This window comes from Ambystoma mexicanum, chromosome 1p, assembly GCF_040938575.1.
Source record: "Ambystoma mexicanum isolate Mex_15411 chromosome 1p, UKY_AmexF1_1, whole genome shotgun sequence".
NCBI lineage: Eukaryota > Metazoa > Chordata > Amphibia > Caudata > Ambystomatidae > Ambystoma > Ambystoma mexicanum.
In genome coordinates this window covers 139,368,253-139,395,086 of record NC_090921.1, presented here as the reverse complement: position 1 = coordinate 139,395,086, position 26,834 = coordinate 139,368,253, and the positions used below count along the sequence as shown (strand labels likewise).

Sequence of the window (26,834 nt, the reverse complement as noted above, 5' to 3'; positions counted from 1 at the left end):
ACAGGGGCGGCTGATCATATTCCGGACGGCGAGGCAAGGGAAGGCTTTCTGAATATTATAAAAGACGGTAAGGAGGCAATGGGGGAATGTCTCCAATCTGGACTGGATACTGCTGATAGCATCAGAAGATCCATGGCTGCAAGCACAGTGCTACACAGATTTGCGTGGTTGTGGAAGTCGGGTTTGCACCTGATGTGCAGGCCAGGCTACGCAACATGCCTTTTGATGGCTTGAGGCTGTTTGGCAGTAAAGCTGATGAAAGCTTAGAAAAACTGGAGACCTCCAAAAGCGGCAGCTAAATCTCTAAGCGCCTCTATGCGACAGCCTCAGTGTCATGATCTCTGCTTCCAAAAGGTCAGGGTTTTCCCAACTCCCTTGGAAGCAGATCCATAACCCAGGTTCCGAGTGCCAACCAGTCCCAATTGGGACCTTTTGGACCCAGTCCTGGCGCCAGTGGCACCAGGCTCATAAATATGCCCAGTCCCAGCGCTGGAAGCGCCGGGCTCATAATGCTTGGGTGGACTTACCCGCAGCAGACCATGCTGCTTACTTGCCTGCCAGTTGAGCCTCTGATCCTCTTCTGTTTGGAACTACTTTTCCTGTTGGGTGGGGCTGGAGCCACTCCCTAGAATTAGAACACTGGAACTCTTCTGGAAGGCAGGAACTCTTTTCTTACCAGGAACTCTTTTCTTACTTAGGCGTGGCTGTGGAAGGAGACACCTAAGCACTACAGGAGGCTATTTAAACCACACCCGGTGGATGAATCTTGCTTTGCGTTATTCTGCACCCTCTGCAGCAGGACGCTCATCATGTCTTCTGCATCCAGTCCTGGGCCTAAGGAAAAAGGCTTACCATCCTGAATCCAGTCTTCAGCAACACCTATAAAGACAAGAAAGAACAGGTTAGCATTCCGGCATCTGAAAGGCAAAGGCTTACCTACTCTTTGTGCGCTCCGGAGGTCTTCACACTGCATTCCGGCATCTGAAAGGCAAAGGCTTACCTACTCTTCGTGCGCTCCGGAGGTCTTCATACTGCATTCCGGCATCTGAAAGACAAAAGCCTACCAACTCTTCGCACGCTCCGGAGGCCTTCGGCGCTGCATCCGCATCTGAAAGACAAAACAAGGTGCGTTTAAAGACACTGGGGAACTTTAATACTCACGTGCCATTACTCCTTTCCACATCTAATCCAGTGGGTATTCCGGCACCCTGCAGCCGCTCCGGACTCGTACCTGCAAAATAAAAAGACTGTTAGAGCGCATCGTGAAGCAGGCAACAAGCGCTTACTCACGTGCTTCCAGGCGCTTCTATTCATCACACGGGCTCCATCTTCAACTCACTTCAGCCCGTCATCCGCAATCGCCGGAACCCTGCAAAACAAGAGACATCATTACTAAAGACTTTAAAGACATTTGAATGACTCGAAACTTACCGTTCGTGCAGTAAACGACGGACAGCAGTCCTCTGAAGTCAAGAGGCCTGCGCTACCTATCCAGTGCAGAAACTGGCTACAGCACCCTGCCCCGAGGCAGATGGAGAGCTCGGCATTCACTTACCTAAGGTGAGAGCGTTAACCTTTGGGGGTCTACAGGAGAGGAGAAGAGGAAAGAGATAGGGACACCCCAATAACCCCAGTTCATTAACCCCATATTTTCTATCTGCAGACATCTTACTCTACACGTCAGGCATACAGTGCACAGAGGTCCAGCCCAAAGAGCCAACCGGGTGCTACACATCACCTTTGAAGATACAGTAGTCGCCCAGTCAAGACCGGCGCCTCTGCGAGAATCAGGTGAGCGTTACACTCAGAAACCTTATTCGGGCTCATCTTCCTGAGAGGTCATTCTTTTTGATACTCCTCTTTTGTTCGGCGAAGAGGACAGGCCAATCAAAGCGGTAAAAGTAATGTCCCTGGTGGTGGACCAGGAAGAGGTGCGAAACCAGCCTCAGGAACGGCATCTTTGCCCTCAGCCGCTCCTGCAGCCGCCTCCAATGACACAAGACCCCGGTGGGAGGCAGAATCTCACAGCATCTGAAAGAATGGCTGGGCATTACTTCAGATGCTTGGGCACTGGAGACAGTAGCTCAGGGTTACTGCCTTCCCTTCCTAAAAAGGCCTCCGGACCATCTACCGGGACCCAACTCTGTCAAAATTCCAGATCCGCTCCTTGTGTGGGAAATTTTAACCCTGCTAGAGAAAGGTGCAGTAGAACAGATACCTGTAGCGGAGAGGAACAAGAGTTGGTACTCTCCTTACTTTCTCATCCCAAAGAAGGACGGAGGATTGAGACCCATCTTGGACTCAAGAAACTTGAACAGTTCTTAAGGAAGGACAAGTTCAAGATGGTAACCCTTTCTCAGATCCTTCAGGCTCTCCTACTCCAAGACTGGTTGGTATCATTGGACCGTCAGGATGCTTACTTTCATGTGCCAGTCCATCTCAAGCACAGAAAGTACCTGATGTTCACAGCTGGCGGTTCTCACTTTTTGTTTCGAGTTCTGCCATTCGGGCTGACCTCCGCCCTGATGATTTTCACCAAACTGATGGCGGTTGTGGGGGGTGGGGATTCACGTCTACCCCTACCTGTACGATTGGTTGATCAGAGTGTGTTCTCCCGAACAAACTCAGGAACATCTGTCAATCACCTGTCACTCCCTTCACAGACTGGGCTTCTCCCTCAGTTTCAAGAAGTCCCACATGATACCATCCCAAAAGCTACAGTTTATCGTAGCAGTCCTGGATACTTCCTCAGGCAAAGCCTCGCCTCCTGAGGTGAGAGCTCTCCACATTCTGCAGATGGTAACAAAGTTCCAAAATGCCCAACATCTTCCGCCCTTCGATTTTTCTGAGGTTGCTCGGTCTCATGGCATCCTACATCTTTCTAGTGCCAGAGGCCCGATTGAGGAGGAGATCCCTTCAATGGGCTCTCAGGACTCAGTGGTCCCAATTCTCGGGGAATATGTCGGATCTTCTGCAAGTTCCAAGCACAGTTGCTAAAGGCCTTCTTTGGTGGGCTTACAATGACATTCTCAAGGGAGAATCTTTTTGGCACCTATGGCCGAAGATAACTGTAGTGACGGGCGCCTGACTCGCGGGCTGGGCAGCCCACACCAACGATCTGACTATAAACGGTCGTTGGTCTCCATCGGAGTCCAAACTACACATCAACCTGTTGGAGCTGAGGGCAATCAGACTAGCGCTGAAGGCCTTCCTGCCCTCCAAAGGGAAAGAATGTCTTGATAATGACGGACAACACAGTGGCTATGTACTACCTCAACAAGAGAGGAGGAGTAGGGTCACTACCATTGTGCAGAGAGGCAATGCAGCTCTGGTTCTGGGCAATACGAGAAGGAATCTCTTTATCGGAAATTCAGAACACAGTGTCTCACGAGTGGGAACTAGATCAGGAAGTCCTTTAAGAGATCTTCACTCTTTGGGGAACCCCTCAAGTAGATCTGTTCGCGACCAGGGTCAATCGGAAGTGCAAACAGTACTGCTCAAGGGAATTTCCTCCGAGAGGAGCTCTAGGAGACGCATTTGTGGTGGACTGGGATTTTCCACTTTCCGCCAGTCCCCGTGATTCTTCGCGTAATCAGGAGGTTGAGAAAGTTCAGGAGAACCATGATCCTATTTGCCCCGGATTGGGTCAGGAGGATGTGGTACCCGGACCTTCTTGTAACGCTCACCTGGTATCCACAGGGACGTCACTCAGCCTGTTCTGACCTCTTACGACCTCGAACCCTTCCCTGGAGTCTACTCGACTGGAGACTGGGCCTGAAACACAGGATTGGTAGAGTTTAACTCCCTATTGTCTCTGTGTGCTTGAACCCCTTCTTCCCTGGGGTCCAACCCTTCCCTTTGATCCACAGCTCACCTTGTTTTCTTGGAAAGTGTGCTCTCCGTCCTGCTTTCAGTGCAGGGGCGCTTTGATTGATGCAGGCTCGTTGCTGGCTAGTTACTTCACTGGCAAGAGACCGACAGCTGAGTATAATGAGTCTTTTGAACAGTTCTCTAACTTCGTTCCTTTCCTTCCTTAGATGATGGCCGGCGTCCGGGGATGGCGACGTGCTGCTGAGATGAGAAGCGCTGAAGGTGAGTGAGAGCGTGATGCGACCCTTTCGTATTTGTATTGAACTGAGTTCTTTTTCTGTGTCTTTTAGGTGCCACGACGTTTTTAGCGTGGATGCCGGTTATGAAGAAGAAATGCGGTGAGTAAGCGCAGTAGGCAGCGCCTCTAGATGTTTCCACGCTAACCTGGAGTGTCTTTTCCCTCTTGCAGATAGATGAGAAGTTCCGGAGACAGTTCCCCCAGAGTGGCTGGGATTCAGGTAAGCGTTTGAAGCTCGTACAGTCTTTAAAAATAAGCAAAGATTTGCTGAATGCTTACTAATGCCTTTTTTCTGTTCTTTTCCCTTTTCCTTAGGAAGCGGCATGCCGGTATGGGAATGACACCGCCGAAGATGCCTGCAGAACAAAAGGAGCGTTGAATGATGAGCAGGAGCGACGCAAGGTAAGGCTGTTCCTAACAGTGTTCTTGTTCTTGCAGGAGCTGAGTGCAGAAGAAAGATGCAGGCCTACTGGAGACCGATCCGAACACGGTGAGTGTCACGCTGCAGGTACAGAAAACGCAAAGCTTGTTTCTTAGCCTGGGCTTGGCTTAAATAGTCTCTGGGTATCCCAGGTGTGTCTGGGCTGAACCACACCCAAAAGACTAGACTGCACATGCAGTTCTGGGAACCGAAATATGTGGGGGCATCCATCTTGTCCACATCAATGCACTACAAGTCCAGTCCCCAACGTTATTCTATGGGAGTGAGTCTGGTGCCACAAGCGCCAAGTCTGACTCCAAGTGGTTCTTTGGAGGGATGGAGAGGCCCTCGAGGGCCATGTACGTGACTGTGGCCTGGCTCCAGCCTGACATCTTGGAGGGCTGGGGACATGAGGGGCAGGAATCATGACACTTCTGGACATGTCCATCTGCCCTCCAGCACGTCTTCCGCAAGAGAGGATCTTCTCTTGCAAGAGGAAGGTCGGGTTCGCCATCCAGAGTTCAAGACACTCAACCTTCACGCATGGTTTCTGAGAGGTTGAGATACGATTGGGATCTTCCGGATGACATAATGGAAATGTTGCTTTCGGCCAGAAGGCAAGAAACTAAATCCCTGTACCGGTGGCGTTGGAATAAATTCAGTATCTGGTGCAGGGAGAAGGATGTAGAACCTTTTCAATGTGGCACCCCAATGGTGCTTTTTTTCCTATTGCATCTAGCCAATCTGGGGCTCCAGATCGGAACAATTGAAGGCTATCTGGCTGCGCTGTCCATTTTCAAGCGCTCTTCGGAAGAGGTTTCCTACTTTAGAATTCCATTAATCATTCAATTCCTGAAAGGGCTCACTAATGTGTACCCTCCAGTCCCTTTTCATGTCCCGACTTGGGATTTAAATCTTGTACTTAAGTTTCTAACTTGTATACCTTTTGAGCCTCTGCATTCCAGTCCCTTGAGGCTTCTAACATTAAAAACTGTCCTTCTTATGGCCTTAACATCAGCCCGCAGGGTTAGTGAGTTACAAGTTCTCTCATGCAAACCTCCGTACACTACTTTTCACAGGTACTTAAGGTTAAACCTTCTTCTTTACCAAAAGTAGTTTCTGACTTTCCCTTGTCACAAAAAATCATACTACCAACGTTCTACTTTCCTCCTCATTTGGGTAAAGAAGAGGAGAGGTTTCATAGACTGGACCCAAAAAGGGCTCTCAGTTTTTATATTTCAAGAATGTCAAAATTACGTCAGGATGACCAACTTTTTGTAGGTTATACTGGCCATAAATTGGGATTAGCAGTGACAAAACAGACCATATCCCACTGGATCATTTTGGCCATAGTTCAGTGCTACAGATTGTTGGGAAAGGACCCGCCGGATGGGCTTCGAGCCCATTCCACTAGGGGTATGGCTACTTCTGCCATACTACTTCTACTTCTGCTGCTCTGAAGAGGGGAGTCCCTGCAGCAGATATTTGTTCAGCTGCAACATGGGCATCAATGCATACCTTCATCAAGCATTGCTGCTTAGATGCTTCTTCTTCCAATGAGGGATTATTTGCTAAGGTGGTACTCAATTCTGTCCATGAGAAAAATAATTAGTACTCCCACCTCCAAAATGACTGCTATGGGAGTCCATCATAGGATGAGGAAGGGGAGGACAAAATCAATTTGAGGAACAAGTTACTTACCAACTGTAACGTTCTTTCGACTGGATGTTCCTCCCACGTATTCCTCATCACCCCTCCCATTGTACCCCGCAGTACAGTTTACGTTAGTTACACTTCTCTCTCACGAAGAGTCATGAGGCACGCTTTGGTGTTCCTTGAATATTTCCTCGAAAAAACAGAACTGAAGCCAACGGGCGCGACACAAGCTATTTATACTGATGGTGATGTCAACAGGGTACAGAGCCCGTTGAGGAACGTAGACGCCACGAAAATAAATTCTGAAGCAGTGAAGCTGGCGAGATACGAATATCATAAGATTAGGAATACGTGGGAGGAACATCCAGTCGAAAGAACGTTACAGTTGGTAAGTAACTTGTTCGTCTTTGCCAATTGTGCAAAAGGGTAACTTATTAGTTACTATGGTCCCAAAAGTGGACCAGGGAGTCTTGTCTTTTCAAAATTACGTTAATCTGTTCTTGGTTTGTTCAACAGCATTAAACTGTTCTTGTCTGTTATTGTGGGTCGAACTAGGTGCAAGTGTGGTGAGTCTCTGGCCCAAGTGAAGCTCTGTTCAGTTCGATGCAGTGCATTCCGAAGAGTCCACCATGGTCGGGTCGACTGTCAAGCTGGTTTGAGACAATGGGTACCGCTGTGTAATGTTAGCGATTGACAAAATGCTTCCAGTGGTTCGTGTCGAGGTCCAGTGTGGCTTAATGTGAAGGTCCTGGTGATTCGATGTGTCGTTCGAAGGCGCATTGGTTTGAAGGGTTCTGCACTGGTGAGCTGTTCGAGCTGAAGTGGCGATGAGTGCTGCTGGTGCGATGCGGCAGACCGGTTCGATGGATGCATAGTGACTTATCTCCTAGTTCATAGTCCCCCCTTTCCTCCATGCAGCCCTTCCATCTGTTCCACTCTAAGAATCTTTCCACTGGACAGTGCAAATAAAAACTGTTGCTTGGGCTCAGGAACATGCCACCGGGGAGGTGCCACAAGGGCACCAGTTGCCCTGTGTCATGCTGTTCATGCATAATTACACCACCAAGCCCTGGTTTTACACATTGCATGCTGAGATTTGTAGGTCCATATTTACAATGGGTAAAAAAACCAACTAGAAGTCTTATCAGGCAATGGGGAACACCAGGACTGGCTCGATGTGTTGCACAAGACACGGTCACTTTTCTCTCTCTATAACAATAATTTAATGTTGGTTGGCATCATACTCCAGGCCAGTTTTTGAAGGACAGTGTCCCAAGTGTATGGAAGAATAGGGACTATCGTCGTTATGGTGAATAACTTTACATTTTTAACCTACGCAATTCATTTTGGTTTGAAGTTTATTTAGAGTTGATATACAAGGCATTATTGTAAAGTTCCTTTGTGGAAGAACTGATTCTGAGTTGTCACTCTTGCCCGAGCTGCCTATCTAACCTAGCTTTGGTTGATGTAGACACTGTTTGTCCGAGAGGCTAAAACAGGGATTTTGGTGTATACAAAAAGCATCAGGTGACTTGGTGCCATCCCCCACTTCCATTTACAGACGTACCCACTCTGTCAAACCTTCAAGATTTAATAAGTATGTTACATACGTAAAAGGGTTTATTAATGAAAGGTAATGTGCCGCACAGGCTGCAGTTGTGTATGCCACATGTTGATATCAGCTATTTTCAAAGGTACAGAGCCATCTAATGTTAATGAAGCCACATTTTCTGTGATCCAACATTACCGGTGAGTTGTGTATGTTTGTTTTCTTGAAGATGTCTGCAGCTGGAATGTAATGTGCTCCTGAGTCGTCAGTGCTCCTCCTTAGTGTTTTCCTTAACTTTTGCAGGACGTGAGCAGCAATGAGCTTCAGGTCCTCCCGCCCCAAATGGGCACCCTGGAATCCCTTCGGGACCTGAATATCCGACGCAACCATATAGATCTTTTACCAGAAGGTTGGTGCTCTTTGGAATTGAAAGACTATTCTACATTTGGGGTCCATTAGAATAAATTACTCTTCTGCAAGTTGTGCACAGTTTTAAAGATCCATGTACTTATTATATACAATTGGTTAAAGCATTTTTTACTAAAATCCAGTAGCACGTGTTTGTAAAATTTCAATTTCTTTTGAAATCCTTTATTCTTATCAACAGGACATTTTTCCGTTCTCTGCATTGTATAATACTGGCCAAAAATTCTCTGGCAGCCTAGTTGACAGCATAGTTTTGCTTGGACCTTATTCCCACGTCCCGTCCCATTTTCTCTATGCTTTTGGGAGATTCTGTCCATCGGGATGGGACCAGAGCACTTTGTAAGCATCAAAATGTAACTTTTCTTTGTCTTTCATTTATTTTTTCATGGGCCACCGCACATGACCGTAGCCCTGCCTTCCTGAGCTCCACCCCGCGCATCGCCCTTCATTCATTTTCTCTGCGTGGTCAGGCTCGGAAGCACTTGCATCTTAGGGAATTTTTTATTTTTTGTTCCCTAGTCCTTCATATTCATGCTCCGGTTCCACAGTTGTCTTTCTTCCGCCTATTCCTGAGCATCTGGGATTTGTGTCCTGTTCTTCGTGCGAACATCGTTTTGCGAGGGCGGATCCCCTTTCTCTCTGTCTAGAGTACTTGGGCCCGGAACACCAGTGGGACTTCTGCTTCTACTGCAACTCCCTCTCCGTCCATGCACTCCAGCGTCAGCTTGTCCTGTACGAGGAGGTGTTCCAGCAGATTCCTCCTCCACATTTACAGCAGTTCATCGAAGAAAAAAGGAATCGTCTGGTGAGTTCCTTCCTTTTTAGGGCACCCCGGCCAGGGCACTCCTTCCAGGGGTCTTCTGATTCGGGGAGGGGTCCTAGTTGCTCTGGTACCAGGGCTCTCCCTGAGGTGTCCGAAAGGGATCTAACCTGGACTCCGGTGTTTCCTCCGAGGTCCCCTATAAGGGGGCTGTCGGGACCGGATCTTCATCCGAGGTTCCCCTTTTGTGGGCTAAAGTTAAGCCAGCATTTCTGGGGCTATTTTCACCGGGGTAGTTCTAGAGGTTTCCCAGCCTGGAACTAAATGTAATGAGACTAGTCTCGAGGTTTCCAGTAAAGCGACTAAAAGCACAGGAGTTACCCCAGAGGATCCCAGACTAGGGGGCTATAAGTAAAACCGGCAAGATCAAGGGGCTCCCTTAGAGGCCTCTGGATATGGGGGGTGACCCTAAGCCTTCCCACACAAAATCCTGTGGTCGAACCGATCCTGCTGGGGGGGGCAAATAAGGAAGGCAAACTCCCTAAGTCTTTGAGTACCGGCTCTACCGAGGTTCTTCTGCAGAAACTAGGGGGTGGGGGGTCGCAAAAACACTCTAGATCTGCTAGCACCAGCTCTGCCGAGGTTCCTTGTCAGAGGGCTAATATGGAGAAAAGGAAGTCCCCTGATAGCCCTGCAGAGACAATGGCCTCACTGACACCAATAACTTGCGAAACCTTCTAGTAGATACTCAGAACAAAAGAATGGGTCAACAGAAATCACCGGATAAGCATCCAGGCACATACCCGTGTATGAGCTGTGGGAACTGTAATAATGTAATGAAAGGTCCTTATATATCCCATCCCAGAACTGGAGAACAAATCAAATTGAAACAACATGCTACTTGTTTCCGAAAATGTGATGTATACCATCAAATGTTCTTGCGCACAGTATTACGTTGGAGAGACTGCGAGAAAAGTATGTGTCCGTATTAATGAACTGAAATCATGCATTAGATTGAATAGGACTTCAGCAGTCGCTAGACACTTTCATGACAATGGACACACAGTGGCACAACTTAAATTTGCAGTACTGGAAGTTATACCGACGAAGGGACAATATTGCAACATGAAAATATTAAGAGCTCAGAAGGAAGCGTCGTAGATTGAAAGAATAGGATCCCTGGCACCAGAAGGGATGAATGAAGAGCTGGATCTAAGTTGTTTTTTATGTTCTTTGATCAGCAGTCCGATTGGAACACGAACATTTTGACATATTCTCACATGTAAATGAATGTCTGTTGCTAACCTTTGGTATAATTCATACACTCTTGTTCATTTGTAATTCTATTTAGTTTTATTTTATTGTATTTTATTTTAATAGAATTCATTATTTCAGCATGTCATATTTAGAGTATCTTTTTTTTAAATTAGTTTTCTATTTTTTTGTTTTGTCTTTGACTTTATCTCTACACACATTAAACCCACTTGAGATGCACGCATCTCATGACCTTCGTACTACTACATTAAGGTTTTCTAGTAACAGTTGGTTCTCACCCATCGGGTATTTCAGAATACAATTTCCAAAGCCATTATATTCTGCACATAGGCGGCATATGAACATTGTGATATTGCGCTAGATGAACACACATGAACCCAATGGTTATGAACACGCCCGCATTTTTTCAATTAAACACATTTGTACTGGCCATAGCATTATTATCAACATTATTCACAGACACAAAGCTTTACATTTTATTTATGCACACACGCCATATTTTTCTACCTTATAGTGTTTACTTTTGTGACCTCGGCACGAGTGGAATTTTGTCCCTTACGACTCGTTTTAAAGTTTACATGGCAACCTTGGCGTAGTTACAGACCGCTGAGAACACCTTCAAACATGTCCGTTGGGCTTGAGTTGCCGTAACCAAGGCAACCACAGCACAACAAAGCAGAACCTTGAAGCGCACGTGCGCTTTGGCGTTCGGCAGCAGCAGAGGCAGAGGAGATTCCACACGGGTAAGACATGCACGATTACAGCCTAGCGGTAGACTAATCGACCAAAACAAATTAGGGAGGACGGTTTTGTGAATAATGATTATATCTGTGTAGATATCGAAGACGAATGCCCAGACATCACGAGGTCGCCGACCGTTTGTTGAATTTAATGCTACTCGCAGTAACAGTACGACCGACAGGTCACTGAGGCTGCCATTGATAACCTTTTCAACTCGACTATACAGAACATCTGTTTAGAACGATTATTTACAGCACTTATGACATGCATATATTTCTCTTTCTTTTTCAATGCTTTTTCCATTGTGTGAATGTTACCATGGTTTTGGAACTGAACTTTGGGTAATGTATATCATGATGTAATCATATACATTTTTGAATTTCCCTTTTCCTTAGGAAGCGGCATGCCGGTATGGGAATGACACCGCCGAAGATGTTTACACATTTGATTAATTTTGGAACTGCGAATGTTGTGACATGCATGTGTTTGTCCAATATGACTAATGCATAATTTACCATGATGGGTAACTTTGCGGATGATTTATATGTCTTGTTTATATATTCCTACATACTCACACTTCTTTTGATAATTTGACCAATGAACATATGTTTATAGATGATCACAGGCCCCGAAGAAGGACACTTAGCCCGAAATGCATAGGCCACATTTGTGACACATTTGTGACATATCTGCTGCAATAAGCGAATATTTGAGTTGATTGAAGACGAATTTACTTTCAAACTACGTTACAATAAAAACTTTTTAGAAATTAACATTGGACTTTTTGAAACATTTGAGATTTCAGAATTATACCACTTAATTGTGGTCCCAGAGTGTGCAGCCCACACCGCTGGCCTCACGGCCAAAGTCCTTTTCCTACCTTTGAAGCAGTTCACATCAGGCAGCAACAAAATGGCGGCCGAGCACCTGCGGTCTAAGGCAGCCATTTTGACCACCTCTCTCTCACCAACGTTTACAACGGCTGGTACTGAGGGGCCTTTTTGCGGCTGAACAGCCCTTACACGTAATGTGGACAATAGTAAGCCGATTCGCCATCCGATGGATTGGTGTGCTCGTTTTCCGCTGCCACACAGTCTCGTTCCCTCCTACGTCCGCACCCTTAGTTTACGTGGATCCAGCTGGTGGAGGGCCGTCATGGCAACCTTCTTTTTTGCAATCCTGTGGGGTATGCCCCTTCAGAGCGGCCTCTACCCACTCCTGTGCCTAGACCTTCCTCTGAGGATGCGTTCTTTGGCACGTTCCTGGCCCTTATGCACTCTGGCCAGATGAAGGCATCTTTTAAGGATCTATTCAAATAAATGTATCCTAAGCCTTTCAAGCCGCAACCTGTTCCGGCTACTCCTCAGCAGGCTCCGGTAGTGCTTCCACCACCTCCTCTTCCGCTGGGGCCACTCCATTACCACCACTGCTTCCACTTTTATCTGTACGACTCCCGTTGCACAGTCAAGTCTGCCCACAGTGTTTGAGGTGCCACATTCTGTGGATCCGTTTTTTGTTGGCGCCGCATTGGATGAAGATCAAGCGGACCAAGACAGCGAAGACCCGCCTGCTCTGTCAGAGCCTTTCATGACTGGGTTGTGGATTTGATGGTGTTGCTTGATATTCCGATACCCGAGCCTCCGGCTCCACAAGAAGGTGTACTTTCAGGAGCCTTTACTCTTTCGACACAGGAGTGCACTGGCCTTTTCCTTCAAAAGGATGTGCTTGCTGAAGCCCGCAAGGTCCAGGGAAAAACCTCATTGCAGGAAGCACCTGAACAGAATAATGGACTTTCGCTACAAGCTGCATGCGTCAGAAGACATACCCGTGACTGCATGTCCACTCCCCTCATCAACGGTGGAGGCCGCAGCTATGCTCCTGTCTAAGACGTCCTTTACATCCTCTATGGCAGTCTCTCCAGTCCTTTCCAAGGAGGACGAGCTTCTTGATGCCATTGGGGGGAAAAAGTATTTTCCAATTCGGCTCTTCAGCTGCGACAAGCGAATGCCGAGGTCATTCTGGTGGCTGTAAATCTCAAGCTGGGGAAGGAGCTTGCTGAGTTCCAGGAATGTATTCCGCCCGACAGGCTCGTAGATTTAAAGGCAGCTTATCCGATGCTGGCTCAGGACCTGCTGGAGGCCGCAGCCCATCCTGTCGACACTTCTGCTTGGGGCCTTATGGTTGGGGTAGACATCTCCCGCCAAGAATGGCTACATGCTGCGAACGTCTCGAAGGAGGTTCAGGACAAAGTACTTGATCTTCCCTTCAAAGGTAAGGAACTGTTTCACTCCTCCATTGATGAGGAACTCACTAAAACAAAGGCAAGCACGCAAACGGTTAAATCTTAGTCGGTCCTTGCCAAAACCACAGCTAAAACACCTTATACTCGGAGGTCGGGGTCAAAAACGGGGTCCTTCTCAGGTTTCAGAGGGTTTCAGAAACCCTGTGCGCGTCGGGCAGAAGCTGCCGCTGGTGGGCCTCGCCGCAAGCAACAAAGGCATGGAGGCCGGTTTTTCTCTGTCAACAGCCTCCTCCTGAGCAACAGGCAGTCTTACTGCTGATAAATCATCTTCTTTTTTAAATTTTTTTTTTATTGAAACTTCAGCCTGATACTCAAATGCAAGCATCGAGACCTCAAGCTTTTGTTACAAGATGTTGATTATCGATGTTGAAAGAAATCCATGTTCATGAAAAAAAAGAGTGATATACGCCCTAGAAAATCACAGTTTGTCAAGTTGTAGTGAGTCTAAAAAGTTAACTACAGCACAACTCAATTTAATACAGTGACCAGCACTGGCGTAAGTCCACCAGTCTTGATTTCCTTCTGCTGCAGGCATAAATTCACTTAGATGCTGTGTCCGGTATGCTACAAGCTGCTCACACTTTGTTAGCAGGTGTTCGGTTGTTTCTGCTTCGCTATTACAGAAGCGACCCATATCATTTTCTTTGTTGATGTGTCGTTGCCGCAGCATGTCTTTTGTTTTAAGCACATTTAAGCAAAGTCTCAAGAACTGGGTCCTGTGATGACGAGAGGGACAGTTTGTCAGATACATGCTTGGCACATTCAATTTATGGGCACTAGGTCCGGAATCTAAAGGAGTCGGCATTTGGTGACAGCGGTCAGTGTTCTGAATCCAGCACCAGAATTCGAACTTCTTTTTTGTTACTTGGGGGCGCAAGATAAAATCATTCAAATTTAGATCGACAGCTGTTAGAGTTGAGATCCTCATCTCTTTCCACTCTTCTAGTAACTTCGATGAACTCTGGCCTGGTTGTGTGCAAAAGATTTGAAAAGCTGGTGTCACTGGAGTCAGACACATCTTGTGCAAAGCCATTCGTGATTTCCACAGAACATAAGTGTGGAGCGAGTACAAGGACAGTTCGTATCTAATTTGGACCATCGAAATGTATGAAGGTAACATCAGAACTCGTCGCCAAAAAAGGCCTTCCATCTTCTGCCAAAATAAGGTGTCGATATTCCATGCGGCTTCTGAACCAAAGGTAATTGCTGGAACAACCTTTAAAGCATAGAAGGTTAGAACTGGAGTGAGGGTGAATTTGCCGTAGTTTGTTCAGCAGCCTCGCTTGGATGGTAAGTTGTGTCATTCTGTTTTCTATGTCGAGTTTCCAGTGGTATTCATGTAGGGACTTGTTAAAGGTGATTCCTAAGTAGCGAATAGAGTTGACGATCCCGAGAGCTTTCCCATCGACTTTCCATGAGAAAGCTTTTCGTTTTTTGGGATTCCTTTCGCCAATTATGACAACCTTTGTCTTGTCGATGTTTAGTGTCAGGTCATTAATACTTAAATATTCTTGTAAATTTGCTAACTGCCGCTCGATACCAATTTGGGTACGGTCCAGGAGGACCACGTCGTCGGCATAGATTATGCAACCAATTTCGTTCTGGTTGACTTTGGGAGGAAAGCATCTTAGATTCTTCCTGAAATCTGGTAGATCACAAATGAACATTTTAAACAGATCGGCTGCCAACGGACACCCTTGTTTTACTCCTTTGGTTGTGGGTATTTGGTTTGATAAAATGCCATGATCATTCAGCCTGATGCGAATAGCAGTTTGGGAATGCAAAGCTTTTATAGGGTCGATTAAATTGTGGGGGCAATTCCAGTTAATCAATTTTTGCCACAATTTATCTCGGTTCATGCTGTCAAAGGCGCCTTTTAGGTCGATGAAGGCCAAGTAGAGATGGGTCTTGGACTTGAGAGTTTCTAGCTTTAGTATGTTTAACAACAGGAGATTTACTTCCACACCCACACCTTTGGTGAAGCCAGTTTGTCTGATGTCAAAGATGTGGTTAGACACAGACCATGTTGCTAGTTTTTGGCGCAGAAATGAGGCGTAGATTTTTCCTATTGTGTCCAACAGGGCAATTGGGAGATAGTTGGTAGGGTCAGCCCGATTGCCCTTTTTGTATATTGGCACAATAATCGCTTCACGCCAAGAATCTGGGATCGACTTTGATGCAGATAGTCGCAGGAACAGCATTTCAATAAACGTTGCCCACTGATCAACATTTTACTTGAGCCTCATGTTGGAAATTAGATCCGGACGTGCGGCATGTGATCTTTTTAAGGCTCGTATTGCTAACTCAATGTCCTCTTTGTTGATGTTTAAATCCCATGGAGTCAGACCAAGGTCAGAGACTGTCGATGTTTCCAGGGATTGATCACTAAAGAGGTTTGAAAAGTGTTGTTCCCATTTTCCAGCATCAATTACATTTGACATCGTGGAAGAGTGCTGGACATTGCCTGTATTCAGTATTACCCAGATTTCATGGGAATTCTTTGTGATCAGTTCCTTCATTAGTGCTTCCGCTTGTTCTTGTTCGATGATTATTTTTTGAGATTTTAACCAATTACGATATGTGCGACGCCACTAGCGGATTTTTGTTTGAATCAAGATGTTGTTGCTGGTCGGGGAACTAGATTTTTTTATCGCGCGAATGTCGCGTCTCCTGGCCTTTTTTTCTTGCGACAGTGTCACTGAGGATATGTGTTTGTACTTTATACCCAATTTCGAAAGGTGGGATTTAGGGGTAATAGTCATGTAATAAAGGAGCATAGTTCACGGACAAAGCTGTGTCGTGCAAGAATTTTTGGGCTACTTTCTCGATCTTTGGTCCATCTATCCGCAGGCGGTTTCCTCCAGCGTTGACGGAGATTGAGTATTTAAATTGGATGCAGTCCGTTTGCCATTCCAAAAATCATGATAAACACAGAAGATTATGATCGCTAGATGTCATCTCAGTTACTGTCAAAGTTGTCTCCTCCTCAAGTAAGTTTCGTGAGACCCAGAAATAATCAATTATTGAATGTACATTTTGATTTGACCAGGTTGGTCGCGGTGGTTGATCACCTGGAACATTTCCATTTACCATCATACAATTGCGATTTCCAAGAGAGAGACTCCAATGACGGCTTCTTGTAGACAGATCATCAACTGACAATAGTTTGTAATTTCCAGCGCTGGGATCATAGCTGAACCAGGAACAATTCAAATCACCAGCACATATTATTGTCAGATTTTTGTGAATCAAAAATGTTTTGTCGATAATTGTCGTGACCGTGTCTATGAAGGTCTTTGTGCTTGTTTTGGTTGGATTCCAGTATCCATTCAGGATTAACAAATGTTTTCTCGCAGAGGTTCTTGTTTTGGCAGTTTTTAGTAAGGCTCCTTGTACGAATGGATTCGGGTTGAATGAATCCACGAGACTCCACCAAGGATTGATTTTAATCAGCATCAGGAGCCCGGCCGATGGGCAGCCTATAGGGCTTTTGGTGGCCGGATTTAATAAGGAGACAAAGCCGTCTCTAATTGCGGGATCGGTTAGCCATGTCTCTTGGAGACAGATAGCAAATACATTGTCCAGTTCAAAATCACAAGAGGTGAATAGGTGGGTGAATCCACGGGTATTCCAGGATAAGAATTCCCGTTTGCATTCAGCAGGGATGAATGATGGCTAGCGCTGAAATGCAGCGGCATGTCGATCGACACTTTTTTGCGCCTCAGTGAAGGCGGTCTTAAGTTGTTTGGAATTGATATTTCGTGACGAAGATCCGCACGTCGTTGTTCATTGTTTCCTTGGAAGCTACTTCTTGGGCTTGATGGTGACGGGTTAGACCTGAGGCATAACGGTTCGATTGAGATGTCGAACCCAAAGACGAGCAGGTCTTCTGTGGCATTCAGCAGAGTATTTCTGACTGAGGCTGAGGTTATATGTAAAAGAACTTGGTCACAACATTTCTCTGTGGCATACTCCACGATTTGAATGTCATCGGATCGAATGGTGCGGAGTGATGGAATGCAGGTAAAAAGTTTCATCACGTTGTGTCGATTCAAATTAAGTTTGCAGTCTTCATGGTGAAAATTTTGTAAGCGGAGTTTATAATTCAGGTTTCCAGGTCCAGTTTTTCCATCTGCGTGGACTCGTGAAGTAAACCAAGGTTGTTTTTGTGACTGGAGTCTCGGTTGCTTGGGGTTGAAGAACCCAGATGTTTGCTGTCCTCGTTCAGGAACTTTCGTTCTGTGGTCCAAGTTCTTATTCTGCCGGGGTTCTGGTTTAGAACTAGACATGGGTGCCGCACCAGCAACTTTGGGATTTCTATGGAAATGACCGGTGTGCTGGTCGGTAAGAGAACTATCTGAATATGTTGAGAGATCACAAAGATCAATCTCAGATCCTGATGGGTTGCTCACAAGACTTTCATGGTCTGATTCCAAACGTGGTCTTTTTTTTGCAGGTGCCGCAAAGTTAGGGGGTTTGGGTACCGAGAGATCTTCCAACGAAATACCATTTTGGGGGATGGAGGATGGCAATTCCGGCCGAGAGATTAAACCTGGTTTAGTGGGAGGTATAACATTTCTGATGTATTTTCTTTGCTTTGTTTTCTGTTCACGATTTTTTGGTTTTTTCATGCCTGCAGTAGTGCCGTCTAAGAGTTTTTTTTACTGGAAATTTTTGAACCGGCTTAGGGGTAACCACTACTGATTTGGCAGGACCACCAAAGATGCCGAAGGAGCTTGTTGGATTCAATGGAATAGAAAGTAGAGGTGGGCATTTTGGATGTTCCTTTGATGTGTTGTTTGGAATAACAGTTTGACGCTCTGTATCCAAATTAATTATTGCGACTTCGTCGATTGGACGACCAGTGCCATTTTCAGTACACTCACTCTCAAGGGCAATAACAGGTAAGTGTGGATGGTTTGCACAATCAAGGGAGGGCATAGAATCAGGACCAGGTACCGATGGTTGTAATAAAGGCATTACGTTGGTGTCGATGGGTGGCCTTGGAGGATCCTTTGCTGGCGCCAGATTTGGAATAATCATTTGTGTTGAATGGCGCATCCATTTTACGGCTTCGAGCAGGCCATCTGATAGTGTAATTTTGGCAATGGTGCCGAGCGGCAAGATCGCTTAGCCACTCTTGCCATCGCAGAGTCTGTTCAGCCTCCCGAGATAACTGAGATTGTAGAAAATTGGTCACGGCTTCAAATTTGTCCATCTTTTCTTGTAGGGTAATGATTACAGAAGTCTGGTCTTTGAAGGCTTCATGAAGTGATTCATACATTTTTAGAAAAGGTAGCAATGCGGTGGAAGAGGCAGCCAAGACGTTATTGTAAATCTGCATCGTTGCAGCGGACGAGAGACTTGGTTTAGATTTAGAGCCAGATTTTTCGGCAGTGCTTGACTGGGAGTTGTTTGCAGCATCAGAGTGGACTTCGCTGAGATCAAATGTGTTGACAACTAGCAGGACTTGGCTGTGCAGCTTTGGTGCGTAAGCTTGCACTCCTGGGGGTGCTAAGAATGTCTGATTTTGGTGGAGTTTCTTTCACGCTAAGGCCAGTCAGACCTCCAGAGTTTTTACTATCAAGTGAATTTGCTCTAGGGCGAAGAGAGGTCAGTTTTGAATTTCGTAGATTACGTGAGTTGTCACTTGCGAGGAAAGGCATGTTGTCCAAGTCCGCATCATGTTGGGAAATATTTTGAGTGTTCATAACAGATTTAGTCGGAAGACATAGCTGAGGAATCTTTGACAAGCACGGTCAGTGCCAGATTGTTGCTGATGCAGGACAGAATTGCGGACCGATCAACCACGTGTCAGCTTTTCCTCCAGTCCTCCCCTATGTCGACCAGGTGGTTCCAAAGACTCCTGGTCCTTATGGCTTCTTGCGTGTTAGCCCTACCTCTTGCAAGACTGAAAATGAGGCGCACTCAGCTTGCTCTTCGGAGATCCTGTCGAGATATATTATGCACCACAAGCCAGTCAGGGATCTCTTTCCCCTGCAATGAGTGTTGCGCACAGTAAATCTGCATTTTATTTTTCCAATCCCAATTCTTTTTTAAGGAGGCCCCCAACCTGTCTCGCACCCAACCTCCACAAGCACCCTGTGATCAGTAGACTAGGAACCAGGCCGGTGTGTTATCAATGAATATTTATTAATTTGTGATTTATTGGAACATTTAATAAACAGTTAAAATTACCACCAGGGGGTGGCGACACAAATTTCAAGTCCTTTTAATGAATAAGCACATCAAGCCAGCTAAAACATGTATGGCACACAGGTTTACTTTACTGACTTCACCGCTACTATCAACATGAAAATGAATGCAACCCACAGGAAAGTGCATGCACACAAAGGATTTTGGAAGGGATTTTCAGCAACACTATGGGAACAGCAATGAAAGGAACAATTCGTTTTCTGCACCAGGTAAATGGGTTTTAATTTAGTTGGGACAGTTGCTATGGGACAGCACACAAGGGTATGTTGTGCTGCTTAAACTAGAAGACACATGGGGCTTCAGAACAGACTAGCTAGCACACACTAAGAAACTCGATTTTTAGTGCATGCAACACATGAAAATAAAAGGGAATGCAATTGTAAATCCGTAATCAGAATATAGCAGGGGAAGAGGGATAGAGGAGGAAAAACGAGTTTTAAAAGGTTGAGCAAAATGTCCAGGAAAACGAAAATGACACTCGTTTTTACTAACGCTGTGAATAACAGGCAAGCTCTAGGCCATTGAATGGGAAGGAAATGCAATTCGAAATCCACACTCAGAATACGGTAGGGGAAGGGGGATAGACTAGGAAAAAAAATATTTTTCAAAGGTTAAGTGACATTTTTAGGAAAAAGAAAATGCAAATCGTACTCGTTTTTGCTGAGGCTGCAAATTACACACACTCTTCAAGCAATGGGGACCTCGCATAGGAAAAACGGTTTTCATTTAAAATGACAGTGGCACGTAACAGGTAGAGTCTGGACCAAGGGATTGCTCACAATAATAGAATCGGTTTGTGTTTAAACTGACAGATGCAGAGCGGAATTCATGTGGTAACACAATTTAAACACACAGACAAATTCGGTTTTGAGCTCATAATGAATTTAATTCTTTGGGGAAGCAATTTAGGACTATGACTCTCAAGACACTTGGAAGAGTGAGTTGGTTTTGAATTCTAACCTTCTCTATCCCGTGAAATAATGTGGGAATTAATTGATTTACTGAACAAAATAGACTGGGGATCTATTTATACAAGCAACTGGAATTCTTCAATGGGAAATGGCAGAAATGCACGGGCAAACAAAGGGCTTTCAATGAGAACCATTCCTACAATGCACAAACCAGTGAAATATTTCTCAATGGGAAAAGGACTGAATTACACAACAAATAAAGGATAGGGGATTTTTTTCATTGGGAATCTCTATAGCAATACTGAGAAATGTAGGGCTTATTTGATCTATGGCTGGTGATGTATATACTTCCACTAAAAGGTTTTTATGAACGTCAAGGGGCATCAGGGCTTCACGGCAGTGACAATCAAGGGGTCAGTCAAGACCTCTCTCTGCCCTCCCAAAATGTCCTACTCCAGCTCCTGGCTTTGCTCCAAGACTAGGCCCAATTCTGCAAAGATGGTTCCGGATTTTGACAGCTGCTCACCTTTTGGTAGGGAGAATGTCCTCATTTGAGGCGGAGTGAACTATTTATAAGGCAAATGCCATCACTGCCGAGTCATCTTCCTCGCAAAATTTATAGGGCAATGTTCAAGTTTTCCCTTCCCCTCTGTAAGACAGTAGGTCCAGAGAATGGGGGAGTGATTTGAGAAGCCAGGGGAGGATACCCCATCCATCATCTAACTGGGACAGGGGGTTGGTTTTGGATTTTGCACATGGAAATCCCACATTTTGACAAATGCCCTTTCTCATGTTATGCCACATATGTCAGTATTTTTGAATACTAGATTTTTCAGGGAGTCGCATAGACCTTGTTTGCTGTCCGTGCGATCTATTGGTGCCAAGCTACAGTATTTTTTCGTTTCCGCCCGAACTATATTACTGAAAAATAGGGCATTCAGTGGGTGAATATTGATCACCTGTTACACCTTGTCTCAAATTTCTATGGTTGTCACACCTATGCAGAGGCCACAATCCATTTTTTTCTTATAACTTTTTGCATGTTGGTGTCACCAAAATCGTTTTCGGTTCACCAGATGCACCTCACTCAAAGCTTTTCAAAAATCCTAACGTAGATATTTTGGGATGAATATTATAGATATTACACGATTAAATGCATGTCTCCCAATTTTACACAAAGTGATATCAACTCCCTCCGTGAACTGTCATGATCACTTCCAGGGTTTCTGGGTTAGGTTCTGGTGTCCGGGCCAGGAAGGAGTCTTGGTACAGATCTGTAGGGGCTAGATGGGTTTTAGCATGGCAAACATGACATTCTCCAGTACCAAGGTGACAATGGGATCCCATAGAGATCCTTAAAATGGCTGCCCTGCGGGTCACTAAGTAGTCATTGAGAACTAGTCTTTGGGCATAGAGGTCTATAAAAGCCCTGCCTCCGCAGTAACATGTGCTTCGCGTTAGTTCCACTTACATTGGTGTATCGCTACCGGCGCTCAGCTCACAGACCTGCAAAATGATAGAACAACGTAATGTTATGAACTCGAATAGCTAACAAAAAAATCCACAGACCTTAGTCTTCAACGTACCTAACCAGAGTTTTCCACAGCAGCAGTCCTTCGACAGGTGACTTCATTCTCTGTAGTTCCGCAGTTCAGTCAGCAGTCATCGTCCATGGCCGCAGCTTCATTTTGAAATCTTACGAACTCTGAAAACCTACGAAGACAAAGGTACCATAGTTAATGAAAGAACATTAAAGACTTGGTGGTGAATGAAAATAACCATACGCGCATACGTACCTGAAGCTCAGACAAGCTTTTTCCAAGCATTCCAGTGCCTTGCCTCACAGAAAAAAGCCATAGCTTAATAACGAAGGCACACTGTGCTGCACACCTTTACCAAACTACGCCCGCATACTTAGCTCAAGAGAAAACCCATACCTGGATAACGAAGCCTATTCCTAACTAGGTGCGGATACTTACCTCAAAGAGAAGACTTCATGTTTTTTCTTCGACGCCCAAGCTCCTCAAGTGAAACTTCTTTCTTCAGAGAACCTGCAAAAGAAAGAGAGTTGTTAAATCATCAAGAGAGATCTCTCCAACCTCAGAACCTTTTTTCTCTCAGAGACTTTAGCGCCTTATCTGACTAAAGACCTCTCCAAGAATTTAAACATGTACCTTCAGAGGCTCTTCCCGTTTTACAGCATGAGTATCTTCTGAGCCTCACCACAAACACACTCCTGCTTGAAAGTAGGACGGAGAGCTCCCCAACAATGAAATACAGGTGAGGAGAGTGTGGGCATTAGGAACTATAAAGGAGCCAGTCAGGGTGGGAAGAGGGAGAGCCATAGTAGATTTACCACATTATATTGATTCCAGTTTCCCCCTCCTATTTTCTCTCTCCTTTATGACGGGGGAAAATCCTAATTAAACAGTATTGCCAGATCACCAGGGTTCTGGACCATTTACGCTCCTGCAGGGACAAGGTAGGCGCTAAATAAACCTGCCCCCACCTTTGCAATGTGTGGCTGTGACGTCAAGAGGGGTCCTATGTTGAGATTAAATCACATTCCAAGAGCCTCAAAGGCTAAATGCTAACTCGGTTAGGTTTTTATTACAACCTAAGTGCTTTGAGTCATAAACTGCTGCAGAGCACTCATGCTTGAAGGGAATCCAGACTTGCATTACCATAACAGCAGGCTTTGAAGCCTCAGTTTCACATTTGGGAGAAATGTAACTAGAAACCAAGATTTGGGCCTACCTCTGCTAAAAACAGTTTTTAACTCACCTTAGCAAATGCACAAAATCTGAACATGGAAATCCTTGGAAAAGTAATTTCCTACAAGCAGTGATCACAGAAGGGCAACATAATGTATATTTTAAAGACTTTAGCTGAACATGTGAAAGCTCAAAGTGTTGATGATTAAAAGCACAATTGCAATGTTACTGAAGAATGTTCCAGCCATGAAACCCTTCATCCTATTGCAGTTTCACAATTCTTGGTTCCTCTTTTAACTTATCTTAGATGGGCTCTTTATGGACAGAACTCCAGTTCATGTGTTGCCCCTTTTGCACACATTATTAAGGAGCATGTCTTTAATATAAAAGGAAAAACAGATTTTCACATTTCCTTTCATATTTCTGCTGAGATGCTCTTTGCTACATAGTAACTGTAGCTCACAATGCTGCCATCCCCTTTAGGTTTCTGTGGACTGTAGTTCGGGAGGGTATTATTTCAGCATTCGCCTACTTTGGCAAATTGTGCCACTTGTCTTTCCCTTCGATGAGCCAATGCATATTTTTAGGCATCTTCAATTTATGATGCCAAAATTCGCTCCTTTTTGCTTTGAAATCGCATGGCCTTATTTTCATGTTAATTCATAGCATGCCTTTCAAGCCCTCATAACTGACTCTGGCCTTTAGTTATGGCATTTAGGGCTGTTTCACCCCACAATCTTCAATGGTAGTCATCCACCAGCAACCTTTCGATGGGATCCTCCTTCTAGGAGCCCAGCCCACGAGTAACGGTTGTTACCACAGACTCCTCCCTTCTAGGGTGGGGGGGGGTGACGCTACATCAGCTTGAGGTGTATGATTTGTGACGCCCAAACACAGACGGACCCATATAAATTACTTAGAGATTCTGGCAATTTTTCTGGCACTCAAAGCCTTTCAGCCCTCTATCATCAACGGTGTGGTCTGAATTTGCACAGACAATTCCGTAGAAATAGTCTACATCAAGAAGCAGGGGGACACCAGGTCCCTTCCTCTGGTGGATCTAGCTATCCAAATTTTGAATTGTCTGGCTTCAGGCAGTGCACATTCCAGGTCACATCATGTTGCGGCAGACTCCCTGAGCCACCAATCTGCGGCGAGTTGGAGATGAACAGCGATGTTCTCACCAAGATCTTCCAGCAATGGGGTTCTCCATCGGTGGACCTCTTTGCAACCTCAACAAACAGGAAGCTTCCTCTTTATGCTTCCAGGGACGGTCTCGAAATGTCTTCCTTGGGGGACACTCTCGAGATCTCTTTGGACAACATGAAATCTTCCGCCTTTGCCATTGATTAATCAGTCGCTCTGGAATCTCAGGAGTGCTTCCAACTACACTCTCCTCTTCATAGCTCATTGGTGGCCAGCCAGGTTATGGTTTTTGGAGCTGCAGCACCTGTCAGTGTTCAACCCGATCAGGTTGCTGCATATTCCAGATCTTCACTAGAGCAATTGCCAGTTGTGGCACCCCTCCCCACAATCCTTCAGCTTGGCAGCCTGGTACCTGAGTTCCGGTCCTTAGCACAGTTTAGCCTTTCAGAGGATAACATGCGCATAATTCAGGCGGGTCGTAATCCTTCTACGAGGGCTCGGTACAAGAGCAAATGGCTTTGTTTTTGTCATTGGTGTCTGGCTAAACAGCTTGATCCTCAAAGGGCTTCTATTGACTGTGCCTTGTCTTTATATCAGATTTTGCAACCTCTGGCATACACGTCCTATCATGCAGGACATGCATATCGGACATTATGGCTTATCTGTCTACAGACAGTTGCTAGTTTTCACTGGCAAACCCAGTGATCAAGAGACACTTTGCAGGTCTTCTTCATCTCTTTCCTCCGGTTAAGCCTCCTCATCCAAAAGGTATCGGGTAATATTATCCCCATATATATTGTCACCGTAAATAATATCGCCGGGAAAAGGTTGTGGCGATATTATATGGGTGACCATATATATGGGGACAGGGGCAAAAAAAAAAATGGAAGTTGCGGGGGTGTCCCCCGCATGTTCCATGCAATAATATCGCCACAAAAAACTGCCATTTTTCGGCGATATTTTTGCATGGCGAGATTTTTGTGGCAACATTATTACATGGAACCATCCAAAATGGGATCTGAATGTGGTCCTCACCGCTTTCTGTCATAAGCCATTTGAACCTATGGATAGTACTGAGTTCAAATACCTTTCTTGGAAAGTGGCCTTCTTGATTGCGGTAACATACACGCGAAGAATAAGTGAGCTTCAAGCTCTCTGTCGAACATCCATTCCTAACATTCCACAAGGATAAGGTTGTGCTTCGCACTCATTCTTCTTTCCTCCCCAAAATTGTCTCGGAGTTCCACTTAAACCAGTCAATATCTGTACCGGTTTTCTTTCCTAACCCGGTCTCCGATGCTGAGAGGGTTTTACACATCCTAGATGTCAGACGAGCTCTGAAGTTTTACCTTGAGAGGACAAGCACACTTAGGAGTTCATCACAACTCTTTTACGTTTGGGGATCCAAAAGGAAAACCTGCTACGAAAGCTTCCATCTCACGTTGGATAGCTTCATGTATCTCTGAGGCCTACAAAATTTAAGGCATTCAGCCCCCAAAGGGCATTTATGCACATTTGGTCCGTGGCAAAGAGGCTGCTGTTGCCTCCCAGAAATATGTCCCTTGGGTGTGTGTAGCCAAAACTGCTACTTGGGCTTCCCCTTTGGGTTTTTGCAGACATTGTATTGACCTGAGATCCCGGGCTGATGCCCAGTCCGGGCAGGCAGTTCTTAAAAACCTGTTCCAATAAGGGAAATTTCCATCCTCCCGTTTTCTTTGGTCAGTGCTTGGGAATCTCCCAAAAGTATGGAGGAAAGGGGATGGGACGTAGAAGTATAATAAAGTTACACACTGTAGTGACTACCTTACTCCTAGTCCAAAATCCCTTTTCCTCCATATGCCCGCCAGCCGTCCCCTCTAATAAGTATCCTCTATTTTGCTAAAATGGTCCTTCAACCAGGCGAAAGAAAAGCAGGGCTACGATCACGTGCAGTGGTCCTGCGTAAAAATAAAAGGACCACAAAGTTATTTTTTGATGCTTAAAATGTGCTCCGGTCCCATCAGATGGACGGAATTTCACCAAAAGTATGGAGGAAGAGGAACTATGGACTAGGGGTCAGGTATTCACTACAGTGATTAACTTTGTCATTTGCTGCCAAAAAGTTAGTGTGGACCTTTTAGCTTGTTAAGTCTATCAGCCAGTGCCTCGGTTCTGGAATGGATCCCTAGGCCATGGTTACTGTTGGGGGTTACTGTTGGGGGTCGAGTGGTGGCAGATTGGCACGGCGGATTGATGCAACAAAGTGGAAGAAGTGCAGCTGATCGGAGGGTGATGAGCATAATGAAGGGGCCCTTTTGGTGATCCTTTCTTGGATCTGTGGGGATGTCACAGGTTAGAAGCTAGACAGTGGTGCAGTGGGGACTCTGGGGGTTGACGACTGCCACCTGCTCTGTGATATAAGGCTGAGTGAGGTATGTAGCGGATCCCATCAGGCTCACAGGTCAACTCCTTGACTGACCAGCAGAGCAAAGGCAAGGACAATGCTGTCCTCGGGGGTTGCTACAGGAGGCCTTCACGTACCTCATAATAGGAATAGTGCTCTGTTTTCAGAAACTCCAATAGTCCATTCGCCAGACTGCTGATGAACATTTCAGAGGACCTCTCACGTG

General features: G+C 45.5%; 1 protein-coding gene across 3 annotated transcripts in view; it reads left to right on the top strand.

Annotated features, from left to right (window-relative positions):
- LRCH4 (leucine rich repeats and calponin homology domain containing 4) overlaps positions 1 to 26,834 on the top strand; it is a 1,212,507-nt gene that overhangs the window by 716,824 nt on the left and 468,849 nt on the right. For all 3 annotated transcript variants that reach the window (XM_069645103.1, XM_069645112.1, XM_069645094.1), the window contains exon 4: positions 8,038 to 8,143. In XM_069645103.1, coding sequence (XP_069501204.1) covers positions 8,038 to 8,143 — 106 coding nt within the window. The remainder of the gene's footprint in view (positions 1 to 8,037; positions 8,144 to 26,834) is intronic.